The sequence below is a fragment of the Corapipo altera genome, unplaced genomic scaffold, assembly GCF_003945725.1.
Source record: "Corapipo altera isolate COAL_440 unplaced genomic scaffold, ASM394572v1 60, whole genome shotgun sequence".
NCBI classification, from domain to species: Eukaryota; Metazoa; Chordata; class Aves; order Passeriformes; family Pipridae; genus Corapipo; species Corapipo altera.
Window position 1 is genome coordinate 6,210,121 of NW_020884912.1, and position 14,801 is coordinate 6,224,921.

Genomic DNA, 14,801 nt, shown 5'->3' on the forward strand with positions numbered 1-14,801 from the left:
CCCTTGACTGGCTGGTGATGCTTTGCCTGATGTCCCCAGGACACGCTTGGCCCTCCTGGCTGCCAGGGCACTGCTGACTCATATTCAACTTGCCATTGACCAGGACCCCCAGGTCCCTTTCCACAGTGCTTCTCTCCAGCCTCTCGTTCCCTAATCTATGCATATAATGAGGGTTGCCCCATCCCAGGTGCAAAATCGGGCACTTGCCCTTGTTAAACTTCATATGGTTGGTGATTTGCCCATCTCTCTAATGAAAAATGACAAGAATAACAAATTAATGCTAAACTAAATTAAAATAACTGAAATGTACCAGAAGGAATAAAATTCAGCAATATTTGTAAAATATATGGGTTTGAAGAGTCTGTATTACATAGCTGAAATTATATGGGAGATAAGGAGGAAATTGCAATGCACATGGTTTAATTGAAAATGAATCCTTCAAGAAATTATTTTCAAATAGGTTGGCAGATGTTCTTATGAAGATCCTGTGCTGTTTTTTGAAAATATCTGTAATTTTCCATATATCAGAATCTCTACATAAAATGTAGACTAAACCATTTGTGTTGCTATAATCCTGAGGACAGGATTGCTTTAATGTTTGCAATCATTTTCTAGTATTAATGGTTAGGAAAAGTGTGTAAAATTTTATATATTTTCCTGTTTTAGAGAAAAACACATTGCATGAAATCATAAAGCTGTTCTATTTTTTTAGAAAGAATCGCTCAGTATAAGAGTATACAAGATGAATTATCAATGTATAGTTCTGTTGTTAATTGGAGTTGGAAAAAATGTCCATTATCCTGTAAGATAGAGAGGAAGTGCTGAATAACACACTGTACAGGATGTGGTATTTTCAATGGATGGATCAAAAATTATTGGAAAGTAATTTCTTAAAGCAAGTTGAATATGTGCGTGTGTCAGTAATTGAAGTAGAACAGTGAGTCTGTTTTAACATAGTAATTCAGGTAAGTTAGATCAAAAAGACTAGCCAATCACCAAATTATTTTGTATACTTCGTTATAAATGTGACCAGAAAGACAGGAAGCATATCAGTAGAAGTGAGTTAGCTCTAGTAAGCAGAAAACTTGTCAGGCCTGTATTGTCACTTCTGCCCTTTCAGACCTTACAGGGCACAGATGCAAGAGCATAATGAACACCAGTGATGATTTTATCAAGAAATCTGGCTGGGGCACAATGGTTTTTTCAGGATCATTTCCAAGAGGGTGATGCACTGAATAACTCAAGGTCAAAAGAGATCGGTTCACTGGTTTCTGATCACTTTTTTGAAAGTTGTTTTGCAGAACAAAAAGCAATCTGCAAGCTTCGATAACATGACGGTTCCAGTGGCTTGGCTCATATCTGTATTGTGGTTATAGGTACATAGATTTAAGGCTTTATGGATTGAATCTCCAAGCAAGGCTTTTAAATATGCCTTGGTTGGAGGAGTTACTATCTCTCTCACTGATGTTTTGCCAAGGAACTCTTTGGAGATTAAAGTTAGTCCAGTTGGTGTTTTTATATAGGGTGCTCCCAACTCCATTCTGTTTTATGGAAGTTCGGAGTTTAGAACTCCTCAAGGCCTTTTTAGTTTTGAGATCACAGATGTAACATAGGGAAAAAGAAGGACACAGCTTTGTTACTGGTCAGAAAATGCATGTTGCTGAAGTTAGAGAATGCCATAGCACAAAACATGTTAGACGTTGCTGTTTCAGAAAAGAAAGCTCCAATCTTATGGTTTTTGCAAGTGTCTGTTATGCTGCAGTCTCTATACTTTCAGTTATACTGATGAAGAAAACTGAAAATACTTGCAAAGCTGCTTCACTCTTCTCCCAAAGTTAATTTTTTCCTGGACTCACTAAGTTTAATGTAGTTTTAACTCTTAGTTGTGCAATCCATTAGATACTGCAGAAGGAGGTATTGTGGATTTTCCAGACTTGTTTGAAAGAAAAACACAGTATTGCTATTGGTTGTTAACTTGCTCAACGGTGTGAGATACTCTATAAGCTCTAAATTAAATAAGGTTCCAGTGGCAATATAAAATTGTTTTATTAATTCTGATCAGCAGTATGTAGAAGAGAAGTGAGGGAGAAGATTGATAGGTGAGGGAAGAGGACTGAAAAAGACATTCATTTGGGTGCCTTGACACATTCTTATTCATTGTGCTCATGAAGGAAAAGAAGAATATTTGAACAGAAGAGGTATGTGTCCTTGTTACTGAAGGCAGCCCCAATTACTGGAGGGATTTTAAATCATGGGAGCAAAAAAAACAGAGATAGGAGAACTTTGCTGGCGATATATTGAGGCTGACACCTTCAATGGAACTGCTAGAATCTGCAGATCTGTCGCAGTATTAGGCTGAAATTATTGAGAACTTTGAAGGTGAAAATAGACTTTATTAAATTGAAAGTTAAGGCTAAAGGAAATCAGTAATACCTTCATATTGGGGACTAATTTTGTCCCTTTTATTCCTAGATGAAAACTGACAATATTCCATTTAAGTAGCTTCTAAGTAATCTGTAATAAAAATACCTTGGCAATATTGTAGTTCTCCTTCACAATAAACATTGTAGACCTACGATACCATGCTTGAAAGGAAAACAAACAAGTTTTAGACTACATTAAAATCATCTGAAAGACAGGTAATTATCACCTGACTATGAAAAGAGGATCACCAGATAAGTGCAATATACATGTGTGAGCTTACAATGTTTAGCATTTGGTATAGCTATTTAATTTATTATTTTCCTGAAGTACTTTCTGTTGAAAGGGTTACCATTAGAGCAGCATGAATTCCTTGTTCTGTCCTTAGTCTCTGTGTTTTGAAATGTCTTATATTTCTGGTTTTTAAAGGTCTGAGTTTAACTGCACTTGGTGTTCTAGAAAGACACAAATTATCACTAAGCAACCTTTATTCTCTGCTTAAGGCATTTTTATCTTTGTGTATTCAGAGTCCATACAAAACAGTCGAATGCTTTTTAGATTTACATCAGCTAAGCATATGGGGCATCCTGGGAATTTTGGGACATTTTTGCATCTCAAGATGCATTGTGCATCTCAAGAAGTTTTATTCCATGTTCTTCTGTGTTATGGATTTTCAGCATTTCCCTAGTCAGGAGTGTTTTGGTTTTGTACAAAACCCAAAATTTTTGTGGAAAGGCAGGAAAGGAACCATAATTTTCCATAATAAAAAGTGGAAGACTATCAGTGTGTTGTGTAAGGGAAGCCATCTTCATTCTTCATCTAGTCTAGCTGAGTGTGTAGCCAGCATTTTGGTGAAAGTCTGAGAGTGAAAGGTAGACATTTTCTGTCATACAGTTTTATTGTGTGTTATTAAAGCTATTGCAGTCAAAATGAATACAAGAGACATAGTCTTCAGGAAAAAAAGCAAGAATTAGACTTTTTCTGAATTTCGTAGGGTTTTCTTCCTGGAAAGATTAGTGAAGGCCTCCATAATCCATAGTAAAATGCTTTTGTCTTCTTGCATGTTACAACATTAAATAAGTTTTTTAAGCAATATTTTTATTAATCATTTTGATATCTCCTTTTAATTTATTATCACATTTCTCCAAATCATCTTTATAGTATTTTAAGCATTTTGACTGTGTGTAATGGTACTACCAGGAAAGAAGCCATTTTAAGTTGGTGATTTGAACTGTAGGTTCATTGGTTTGGAATTTGGATTGATGCTTTCATTTGAGCATGGGGTTTTTTCCCCAGTGGAAGTAAAAGAAATATCAAATGAGGGTTAGAGGGTGACATTTCTTCTATCAAGGGAGATCTTTTCTATGGCAAAGGCATGTTCAGTTGCTGAGAAAGTCTGTACTGAGAAATGTCTTTCTTAATATAACTTCTGTTGGTTTTAAAGCCCTGTATCAATCTCAGAGAAATGAGTCCTGTTTGATATTAATTATAGTAACTGAATACAATTGTGAATGACAGAAGTAACCTTTGCATACTAAAAACAAAATTTACCATTCTCCCTCACCTTAAAGAGGGGTAGTGAGTAAAAATTTGTTTTCTTGACTCTTCAGTGGTCTAAAGCATAGGTATATATATACCTGACAAAAGTAGTAATATTAATCTGATATCTTTAATGATTCAGAAATATCCAGATGTCATAAATTTGTGCTAGTAACAGAAGTTACCACTTTTATGACTAAGTTGCTGAATGCTTCACTGAAAATAAAAGCTGAGTAAAGAAAGGATATACATAGTTTATCTTGTACAATCAAAAATTACTAAATTGCTCCATAGTTTCCAGAAGTTAAAATAAATACTACAGTCATGCAGCTGTCTATTTAGTTCCCAGTATGCTGAAAACATGAACAGATCCCACCAATTTAGCTGGAAAATTATTTTTACAGAAATGATGGCTAAATAAGACACTGGTACAAACTACAAGCAAGGAGTTCATGCAGTTGTCTCGCCTTTAACACATTTTCCAACACGCATAGCCTTCCCAAAATATAAGTAAACATTGATTTTGACATAATAAAACTTTGAACTTATTTGTGACTCATCCCTGCATTAAAGATGAAGGGTGTTTTTCTCTTTTCCCTGCCCCCACTCCATAGGATGCAGCTGAGAGAGTCTGTTAACATCAGCTGAAATCACTGAAAGCTCTTTCATTAAATTCAGTAGAAGCTGGATTAAGCAGGTTTTGTCTTTGAACTATGCTCTTGACAGAAGAAATTTTTTTCCCTTTGCCTTGGCATTAAATGGCATATCACCTATTAATTTTCCACAATCAAGGCAATGAGAGTATTAGCATCAAAAGAAATAGAAAAAATAATAAATTATTCTTCTTTAAACTGACTTCCTTTAAACCTAATCTCCTATAAGGCAAGACTGCATGTACATGCTAGAACAGTAGACAAGTCTTTGCAAGATTGTAGCCTAATCTCTAAGTTTTGTTATCTGTATTCTAAAATGTTATTTAAAATTTATTGTGCAAAATTAAAACTAATCTGAATTGTTTACACATTCCACTGATGTTCCACAGATTAGTGTTTATTATTTATTAAGGATATTTTCTTAACATTGTTAATATATATGTTAATTATTTCCTCTAATATTTAATGTCCTTCATCTGCATACACCACTCTTCATACCTACAGTTCCATTAACAAAGTGAGGGGAGAATTTGTTTGTACCTGAATACAGGTTATTTAATCAGTAGTCTCTTTTTCTCCCCTAACTTTTCTAATATGGTCTATTTATTAATATTCCTTTACAGAAAAAACAGAGAACAAAGGATCTGTCCCAGCTGTTTCATTCATACAATCCATATGATCATAAGGTAAGAAAAAAATATACTACCTATATTTGTTGTTAAGAAAAATTCCAAACATTTGTGATAACTATATTTAATGTTTAATACAAAAATGAGAGTAAGTAATAAAATTGAAAGCGCGAGGGTATTCATTTTACTTAGATTTTGCTATCGTATAGATGTTTCTTTGTTTCTTCAAGCCAAGCTTGAGAAGGTGCATTTTCTGATTTGTGAAACCCATGATTGACATTAACTTCATGAAGTCTAGTATAATTTATAGACTGACACTAAATCCTGCAAAGTGACCATATGTGGTATTGGATTCCCCTCTTTTTTGCTCTCTCTTTAGAAACCGTGTTACCCTTGAGTATGTTGCTTAGCCTGTTGTGTCAATTAGGCCCTGAGATACATGATACTCGTGAATTATCTATTGATTCTGGGAGCGTGGTTTGAAGAGGCTGCTTTGCTAGCAGCCTGCTGGTTGTCTGGGGGAAGAAGAAGAAATGCACAGAAACATTATAACTTGATTCTTATTTGTAAAGTCTGGGAACTCTGGTAAAAAAAACAAAAACAAAAACAAAAAAGCCACAACAACAACAACAACAAAAAAATATTATATATTATAATTCATGCTAAGTGGAAAAAAAATGGTTACTTCCCTAAAGACATTGCAATGTGAAATAAAAAAATAAAGCTGTTACAAGAAGATTTTGGAGAACCAAGAGACATAGATCACAGCATTTCTGTGCAATAACTATGTCATGGGGTTCTTGTAGACCTTATGCAAAAGAGGGCATTAAGCAGCAGATTGAAGGAGAGTTAAGTAAATTTGTAAATGTTTTTGGGGAGTTCCTCTTATCTTGGATGCATCTGTGGGCATATTTTTTAAGCAAGTGCACAAAACTCTTTAACAATTTGTTAGCAGCATGAGATGTCTATCTTTGCTGCTTCTGTTTTGTGAAGTGTGTGTGATTTTGCAAGTATCCATTAAAACAAAGGAAGATTTGAAACGTTTCTGTTGCTGTTTGGACATTTCAAAGGAAAGTTTTGAACTCTACCTCTTCTCTTTCTGGCCCTGTACCAAATACATTAGAAAAGTCAGCTAGGTTTTATATCTGGGAGAAGAAGGTGGCAGAAGTGTGTATGTATGTGCACCTATCTCTTTGCTTGAACATATGCATAAATGTGTGTAGCTGCACATATGTCTATGAGAAAGAAGTACAGTGTGTAAATTAATGGATAAAATTTATCAGGTTGTTGCTATGAGAGTTCTGTAGCTACTAGCAGCTTGAAAATTTATGGTTTAAAAAAGTATTGTCAATCAGTAGGTATATTCTATAATTTTAATAATTATATATAATTTCAAGTTAAACCCATCACTTCAAAGTACTTTTTTATAGATAGTCTCCCATTATTTACAAGGATTGGTAAACCAGATATTAAGGGCCTGTGAAAATGGAGAGACATGAAGAATAAAGGAAAATTGTGTGATGAGATTTTGAATGGGATTGTTGCTTTTTGGAACTGAAGCATTTTAAGGTAAATGTAATAACAAGTAAGATCTAATAAGGAGACACAACTGATGAACTAAAAGCTCTGATATTCCTCTCCATGTCTAAATATTCCTGTACCAAACACTTTTTATTCATAGTACAAGGAAATTCCATTATTCTTTTATTAGCACTTCTAATGGAACTTGGCCATTTGTAACTCCTGCTGCCTTCCTGCTCATATCCTTTGTGGCATTGTATCAAAGTATCCTCGAATGATTTTGGCTGCAGTTGTGAAGACTTTTGCACTCTTTACAAATTAGTCATCAGGCAATGTGGAATTGAATATAAATGCTTAGATATATTCCCTTTTGATCTTTGTTTTAGGGCCTTTAAAAAATTATTAAAAGTAGCACAATTGTTTGATGAGTGATTTTTGAAGCTCCACTCTTTTGCTCCTAAGCACATTCTGCATATATATATATATATATATATGAGTGTAAAAGAGGAAGGGGAAGAGGAATAAAGTTTATTAAAATAAAGTTTATTAAAATTATGATCTTTCCTCATCTACCATTTGACAGGGAAGGTTTTCCTTCTGCTGACTACTTCCTATTTGTAGTGGCTTCAACAAACTCACTGCAGATTTCTTGCTCTGTGCTTTTAATTCCACCTCAGCTGCCATTTTCACAATTCTTCCAGTCTAGGGGAGGGCTTTTAGTTTTTGTATTAAATCTAACAGTAATCAGCATTAATTGGAAGTACAGTTATTTCAAGTGGAGGTCTACATTAGTTTTACTCTAGCTCGGTTTTGCTCGATTTACATGGTGCATAAAGGGAGATTTCGTGATGGCTTTGTGAAAGTGTGGGTAGTGTAGGATCATGGCACAAATGGTTGGAATTAGTGACTTCCAAGATTCTTACTTTGTTGATTTTAAGATTTTTCCCTGAGAACCTTTCTAAAGTAGAAAAGAGATAAACTTAAGGATAAGTTGGCACTTAGTGGCAGTAGTTAAAACAGATGTAAAAAGCTTATGAACTACAGTAGCTGAAACAGGATTTGCTACCAAGACTTGATAGTACATCTTCCTTTTGTAGTGGGATATCTCACAGAGAAAAGTCAATCAAAAAATCAGAAAATGTTCATTCTCACATGCTTGTGTTTCACTCCCTAAAACAGAAAGTGTTTAGTAACTACACTGATGGAGTAACTACACTAATCTTACTAACCTTATTGCTATTTATGCATGGTCAGGAGACCAATAGCTCTTAGAAATAGTAGCTGTTCCTGGAAATTTTACCTCAGTATGTATTTACCTATCTAGTGTAAGTCACTGTATTCTGAAAGATTTAAATGTTTGTGGTCCTGCATTCCCAGGTGAAAAGCTAGCTCTTTTATGGAGGTGGAAACAAGGATTTACTTTTCCTTCCACTTCCAGGTGTGGAGTCTTATCACAGTGAGGCGTTAATTCGGCAGCAAAGGGGGCAGAGCTTTTAAATTCTTCTCTGCAGAAGAGATGGAAAAGTGGGAGATATCCTGCTCCTGCTGATAGCAGGGGAGAAGTAGTTAAGCTTTTGTATTACATTACCATCTAATTGCCCTGCTCATGGTTTAGATGAAACCATACAGCATCAAATCTCAAAAATTGGCCTTCAGTTGTGTACTTACCCTATCCAGGGTGATTTGAGCCTGCTCTCTTTCACCTGATGTCACCATACTGCTTACAGAGCCTCCAAGTACAGAACCTGTGGGTCTCTCAGCTCCAGTGCCACTGAAAAAGCTTGTTGCAGCATCAGTCTTGAATGCCTGGCAAACATATTGAATTCTTGATGTCAGACACATTCAAAGAGTTCCATTTTCATAAACTTTTCTTTTGTTATTGTTAAAATAAATGTCTTCTAAAATTAATTCTTTTCAAAACTAAATAATTATTTAAGAAACACAGACTATATCTTGGGTATGAAAAACTGTTCCAGGTGTGTGATTCCCATTTGTTCAAACTTATTTCCCTTAGCATATGTAAAAATACATAGAACTCTATTTGTAGATGAAGCCATTCCTTGTGCTGAAATACTTGCTTTTTCCTGTGTTTATGTAGAGTAGGAATATGTATAGTCTGGCTTTTCTTGAGAGTCAAGTTCTGATTGCTTTGTAACTTTTCTCTAGTTAGCAATATAACAGCTTTTCCAATTATATGTACAGTTTATCTTTTTCTAGGACAGTCAGAAAAGGAATATAAAATTGACATCCTCATGAAGCTGTACCAACAATAATTTTAGTGTTTCAGAATTTAAAAGGTAGTTGAGGAGCACTCTTTTTACCCTTAGCTATAATCTGGCCAGTTTCCTACTAGCTCATTTAATGAAAGGTTATGTTTGCACACAAGTAATTTCTGCTGAATGTTTTTTTGTGTGTACACTGTGAGGTTTCACATTGCACACAGGAAGAATTTTACTCTGCTTGCAGTAGATGTTTAACTTAAAAATGATGGAGTTGGACCTTTCTCCTAAATTATATTTGTCCTTTAATATTTATGTGTCATTTTTTTCAAAGCTATTAAAGTATTTGTGATAGTAGGTCACCTGGTCAAAACAACAGGTTTGAGACGCTTAATAGGAGTTTCATGACCCCATATGCATCAAGTGTCCAAATTCAGCATCATAGAGCCCTAGTTCCTTTTCTTCTTTTTGTCAGATGAGTTTAAGTATTCAATCTGGCCCTGGAGCTGTTGTTTAAAACTATAATCCTCAATTTATGCTCTGCAAAAGAATGTTTTTACATATAGTAAACACAGTATAGCAGAAGTACTATTCATTTTGCTGCTTTGCCTCCTTGGGAGGATAGCCAGAGAGACCTTAGGGCATGTCCATACATGCCTTTGGCAGCATGGTGCTGTTACAGTGAGAAATCCCCTGAGAGTTGTGCTTAAAACTCAGCTCTGTATTTGTTTTGTCTTTTGCAACCTGAATCTCTTGCTCTCAAATAGGGCATGATCTATGAAAAAAGAAGGTCACGTCTTATAGCGTTAGGGATTTATTTTAGCATATACTATGTCCAACCAAGTAAGAAATAAAGTCAATATTCATGTGATTTGAAAAGAGTTTTTTGAGATGTTTTCTGCCAAACTGAAACTGCTCAGGATTTAAAGAAATTAATTCCTATTTCAAAGTGTGCTCCAGTTGATGAAATACTGCTAATATAATTGTAAAATCTTCATGCATTGGAATAGTCTTTCTTAATGTGTTTTGGAAATGTTAACTAAAAAAACTAAAACCCTCTCAACAATGCATGTGTGTTTGGCAAGTTATATGGAGCGCTGTGTTAAGACACACAAGTAACAAAAAGCTTTTTTTGTTTGTTTGTTTGTTTGTTACTTGTTTTTTTTTTCTTGTGAGGATTGCTAGGTGAGGTTTTTTAGGGGTTTTGTTAGCTCTTAGCGCCTAGTGAGCAATTTGGGGAGGCAGGGGTGTGATGTCCTGTACTTTGTCGGCTTTGATAGAGATAGTTATGCACATAACTGATTCGAGGAATGTTAATACAAGATTATGTATGTCTATCCTTAAGGTGCCAGTGGCTGCTGTCACTTACAGACCGACCGTTTTCAACCAGCTATTTCAATAGTATACAGTCTCTTGCTCCAATTTTTAATGAAAATTAAATAATCTAGCTTTCCTAAGCTGAGGTTTCTTTTGCTGAGTTCTGTAATTCCTCTGGACAGTTGATCCTTTGTGTCAGAAAATTTCTGAAAATTGTACTACTACACATTGAAAGAGGCTGTAAATAATGAGGGGGTAAAACTGTGTTTTCCCAATGAAACAGACAGGAGCCACTATCAAATAGGTGGGATCTCTTTTGGTACTGTATGCTCTAAGTGGTTTTCATTGACAGTAGCACAACGTGTTAATCGTAGGAATGCCCAAGGCTGTGGCATTATATGGGCACCTCAGGTGAAGGGTGAGGATTTAGAGTCAGTTGGCTTCTGATAAAAAAAACCTGTCAAGTTCTGCAATCCTTCCACCTCTGTGCTGTAGGTGGTGGCCTCTGGGGACCACACGCTGCAGCAGGGGAATGGAGGGTGCAGTGGTGGCACCGAGAACCAAAGAAACTGTCTTACCATGGTGAGGACTGTTTAGTTAAACAGCAGAAATGAGGGGAGATGGAAAGTTAAGAGCTTCAGCTGGCATCAGTTTTCATACTGATGAGCTACATCCTTTCATTTTTCTTCCATGTACAGGGAATCCTTTACAAATAAAGAGATCTGAACAAAAGGAATTCTGGAGTCTACAGAAAGAAACCATTCTAAAATGCCTTCTGTTGGTTAACTTTCTAATGGCAGACATCACCATGCTACTGTTTTTAATTAGGTCCTAAAAACTTTGTTTTTGAAGATGTTTCTGCATTGTGGTATGATGTACTTTCATAAGTGGATATGTAAATTGAAATGCTGGACACTTGTGGAGTTGGAAGTGTTGCTATGAGAGTAGTTTCTTAAAAGAAGCTGGTGAAAGACTAAAATGTAGTTGCAGCATTAAACATATCTGGCAGGTGAGATTTACATCTTTCAGTAATCTATGTTCATAGTTCCAGATCTCTCAGATTTTGACATCTTCTGCTTCTGTGTGTGCTGCTGTCATCTTTCATAGCTACTGGCATTATGAAGTGGTTTGTTTTGTATGTGAGAGATGGCAGCTAGCATGTGTAAACAAACCAGGTTTGGATGCTTTTTGGAGTCTGGAAATGGGAAATTACAGAACCCCTTAAAACCACACACAATTCATAACATTTTTCCTAAGGACAGTAATCTTGCTCAGTTATTAACTGTGTTTTTTAAGATGTGCTGTGGAAGTGCTGTGAATGTGTAGGTTTTACTTTTGATCCAGAAAAAAAGAAGGCAGTTTTGAGATACTGTGTCGGCCTTCAGATTTTTTGGATAATGACTTGGGTATATGATTTTGGAAAATAATAAAAATCCTTTAACCTGCTTTCCATTTATTCCAGGAACAGCATTGTACTAAATCATAAGGCAAATATGAGGTTGCAATGCCTGTGATATAAGCCATAGTCTGAATTTCCTAAAGGAGGTGCTTTGAATTGTTCTTCTGTAAGATGAAAAGCTTTTCTAGGTTATTGCTGAAAAGGGACAGAGCCTTTTGCTATCTCCTGCCTTGAAACAGATTTCAGGTTTAATTTAATAGCTCAGATGTCAGATATGACTGTGTCTTATGGAAATGTTCTTATTGTAACCTACATCCATTCTTATCTGTTCCCTTCCCTCATGTTCAGAACTGCTTTTTTGGAGGAGGTTATAAAAAGCTGCTCTTGATATAATGTGAGGCTTCAAAGAAGACTACTGAAAGAGAAAAGCAATTTCTATTTGGAAGAGTAGTGCAGTGGCCTTGTGTTAATGGCACACTTGAACATTACTTGATGATAGAGAAGAAAATCTAATTGCCTGAAAAGCTCCTGCTTATTCTTGACTTAACTCTGAGCTACATTGAAGTTCATGCCATCTCTAACACAGAGCAAGTTAATATACAGGCAGTTTGGAAAGGACTGTTCAAATACTGGGAATTTTTTCAGGATTTGTAGAGAATAGACAAAGAAACAAGGCAAGCAATACAATGAAAGGGCTCACTTCTCCATTGAATATGCTATATAGAGGAAGACATATCTACTGTGTTTTAGTTGTATAGCTGAAATGCTGGGACAAAAGAGTTGCAGTCTTATTTGAAGTATATATTGCAACCAGAAAATGAAAAAACAAAGAACCCAATTCATAGATATATTGCTCTAAAACTAGTAGTTTGTTGGTTGATTTTGTTTTACTCAAAACCTAAAATATATAGAGACAGGTATATATGATTAATACTTTGGTTAAAACCATATTTTGCTGTAATTGGATATTTAAAGCATCTAACCCTGTCTGATGCTAACTGAATGGTTTGGGATTGTTACCCCAATTATCAACCAGAAGGGAGGCTTTTCCAGTTTTAGGCTAGAGTGTATTTTTTCTGTCCTTTTAATATGGTCTTTCAAAAAATTGTTTAACACTAGTCTGTTAAATCACGTTTGCATCTACACATAAAGGTACTGCTATATAATGATGTATGTGCTTACATGTCAAATATGGTTTCACAGGTACTGATGTATTATTGAAACATCTTCATTAACGATCTTGAGAACAGTTTTAGTAAATGAACTGATGTAATCCACATACCTCTCCCCCATGTAAAGACATGTATACACTTTTTCAGCTAAACAATTGTAAAAGTAGTGGTCATTTACTTCACAGGTTTTCTCCTTGGTACAGCATGCAAATGCTACCTGGTAGAGCAGATTGCCTCAAATAAGTATATTCTACCTCCAAAAAAGTATTGAAACAGAAAATGAGAGACAAGTTTTACAGTGACATTAAATATCTGCCTTATGAACTCAAGTAAAACAAATTCTTCGATGCACATTAATCTTCTTGTTATTTTCCAGAGAGAGGCATTACCCTTTGCTGCATGTCTTGTATCATTTATGTACCTTGTCTATCATTGCTCTGTTGCTGACACAAAAGTATGAAAAAGAAAGATATTTTAGGTTTTTTCAAATTAGTTGCTGGAAAACCTTTACATCACAAAAAATAAAAAGGCCTGGCCCTGTTACGGCTTTTTTAAGCTCCCTTCAATCTTGTCTTGGCAATGTGATGGAGTGTTTAGCTAACAGTTCTATGGGCATTTCAAGTTCAGGTATCTTTCCTTGTCCCGTTCCCTAACAGCTCATTTGACCTATATCTCTCTGTGGCTGTACAATTTGTGGTGGATTGGATTTCCCAGTTCTCTCTCACTTTCTCTCCTTTCCCCACCCTACCCCTGCCTCTTTCTTTATTCTATTGTCATTTCTCCCCTAAAAAAAACAAACCTCTACCTTCTTTTTTCTGTTTCTTCCTACCAAACTTTTCTTTCTTTAATATCTCCTTCAGGTATTAACACTGTATTGTCTCTCTTATTTACCTCTATCCACCTGCCCTGTACAGCTGGCATGGCATTAAAGTGGCTGTGGGAGGAGAAGGCGTCAGTGCATCAAGTGCAGCAGTGCATGAGCACACTGTTGTGGAAACCCATCCACAGAGGTGGGAGTAGAATTCTTCACTGTTTCAACTTTGCTATTGACCTACATATTCATATGACCAAGCTCGTGAGCTTACTTGCTTTTAACTAATGACATATCAAGAGACCAAAATTTTGGGAACTTCACCAATAGATATGATAACTATGTTCTGTTCCCCATCTTCTCACTGGAGACCTGTATACTTGAATTAATTTGATATATTATTTAAAATTTTAGATGTTAATCAAGAAGGCATCAATACTTTTATTACTGGAAGATTTTGAGTAATTTTCTAGTACCTGAAATCTTGAGTAAATTTTTGACTTTCTTGCATGGAGGGAGGATATTCCATTTATTTTTCTTCTTACTTACTCCTGTTTAAATGTTCTTGTTTTAATGACCTTTGGACATAAAGCTGTGAAGGAGGTGTGGATTTCCTGGCTCTGTGTCTGATAATAAGGTATGGAAATGTTTGTCTCCTTATCCTCTCTGAATATTCCTCTGCATAGCCTTGCATATATGCACATACATGAGCACACACACACGCACAACACCCCATAACCAACAAAACCTTTGATTTGAGATTGTTTCTGGATGATACTTGGAATCAATCTGCTGTATTTCAAATAAGTCAGGGAAGGATGGGATCACATTTTTCCTGATTTGTAATAAGTCAGTACTGGCTGCTATTCCATCTTCTGCTGTCATATAAACTCCTGGAACTAGAAACACTCCATTAGTTTTTGTTTTGTTATAATTTCCTCTCTGTACTATGTTCCACTCAAGAGCATGAAGAAAGGCTAGTTATACAGTTGAAAAGATAACTTTGAGTGAAGTGACCATGTAAAACAATAGATATAATTTGGGCTTCAGATTGCTCTACACAGGAAACTAGTTCTCCTGCCATCTGTCCTCACAGTGCAGTTTGGCCACTCTGTGTCAC

At 35.7% G+C, this 14,801-nt stretch overlaps 1 protein-coding gene across 1 annotated transcript in view; it reads left to right on the plus strand.

Annotated features, from left to right (window-relative positions):
* CDKAL1 (CDK5 regulatory subunit associated protein 1 like 1) overlaps nucleotides 1-14,801 on the plus strand; it is a 406,927-nt gene that overhangs the window by 310,014 nt on the left and 82,112 nt on the right. The window contains exon 13 of the mRNA XM_027654133.1: nucleotides 5,237-5,299. Coding sequence (XP_027509934.1) covers nucleotides 5,237-5,299 — 63 coding nt within the window. The remainder of the gene's footprint in view (nucleotides 1-5,236; nucleotides 5,300-14,801) is intronic.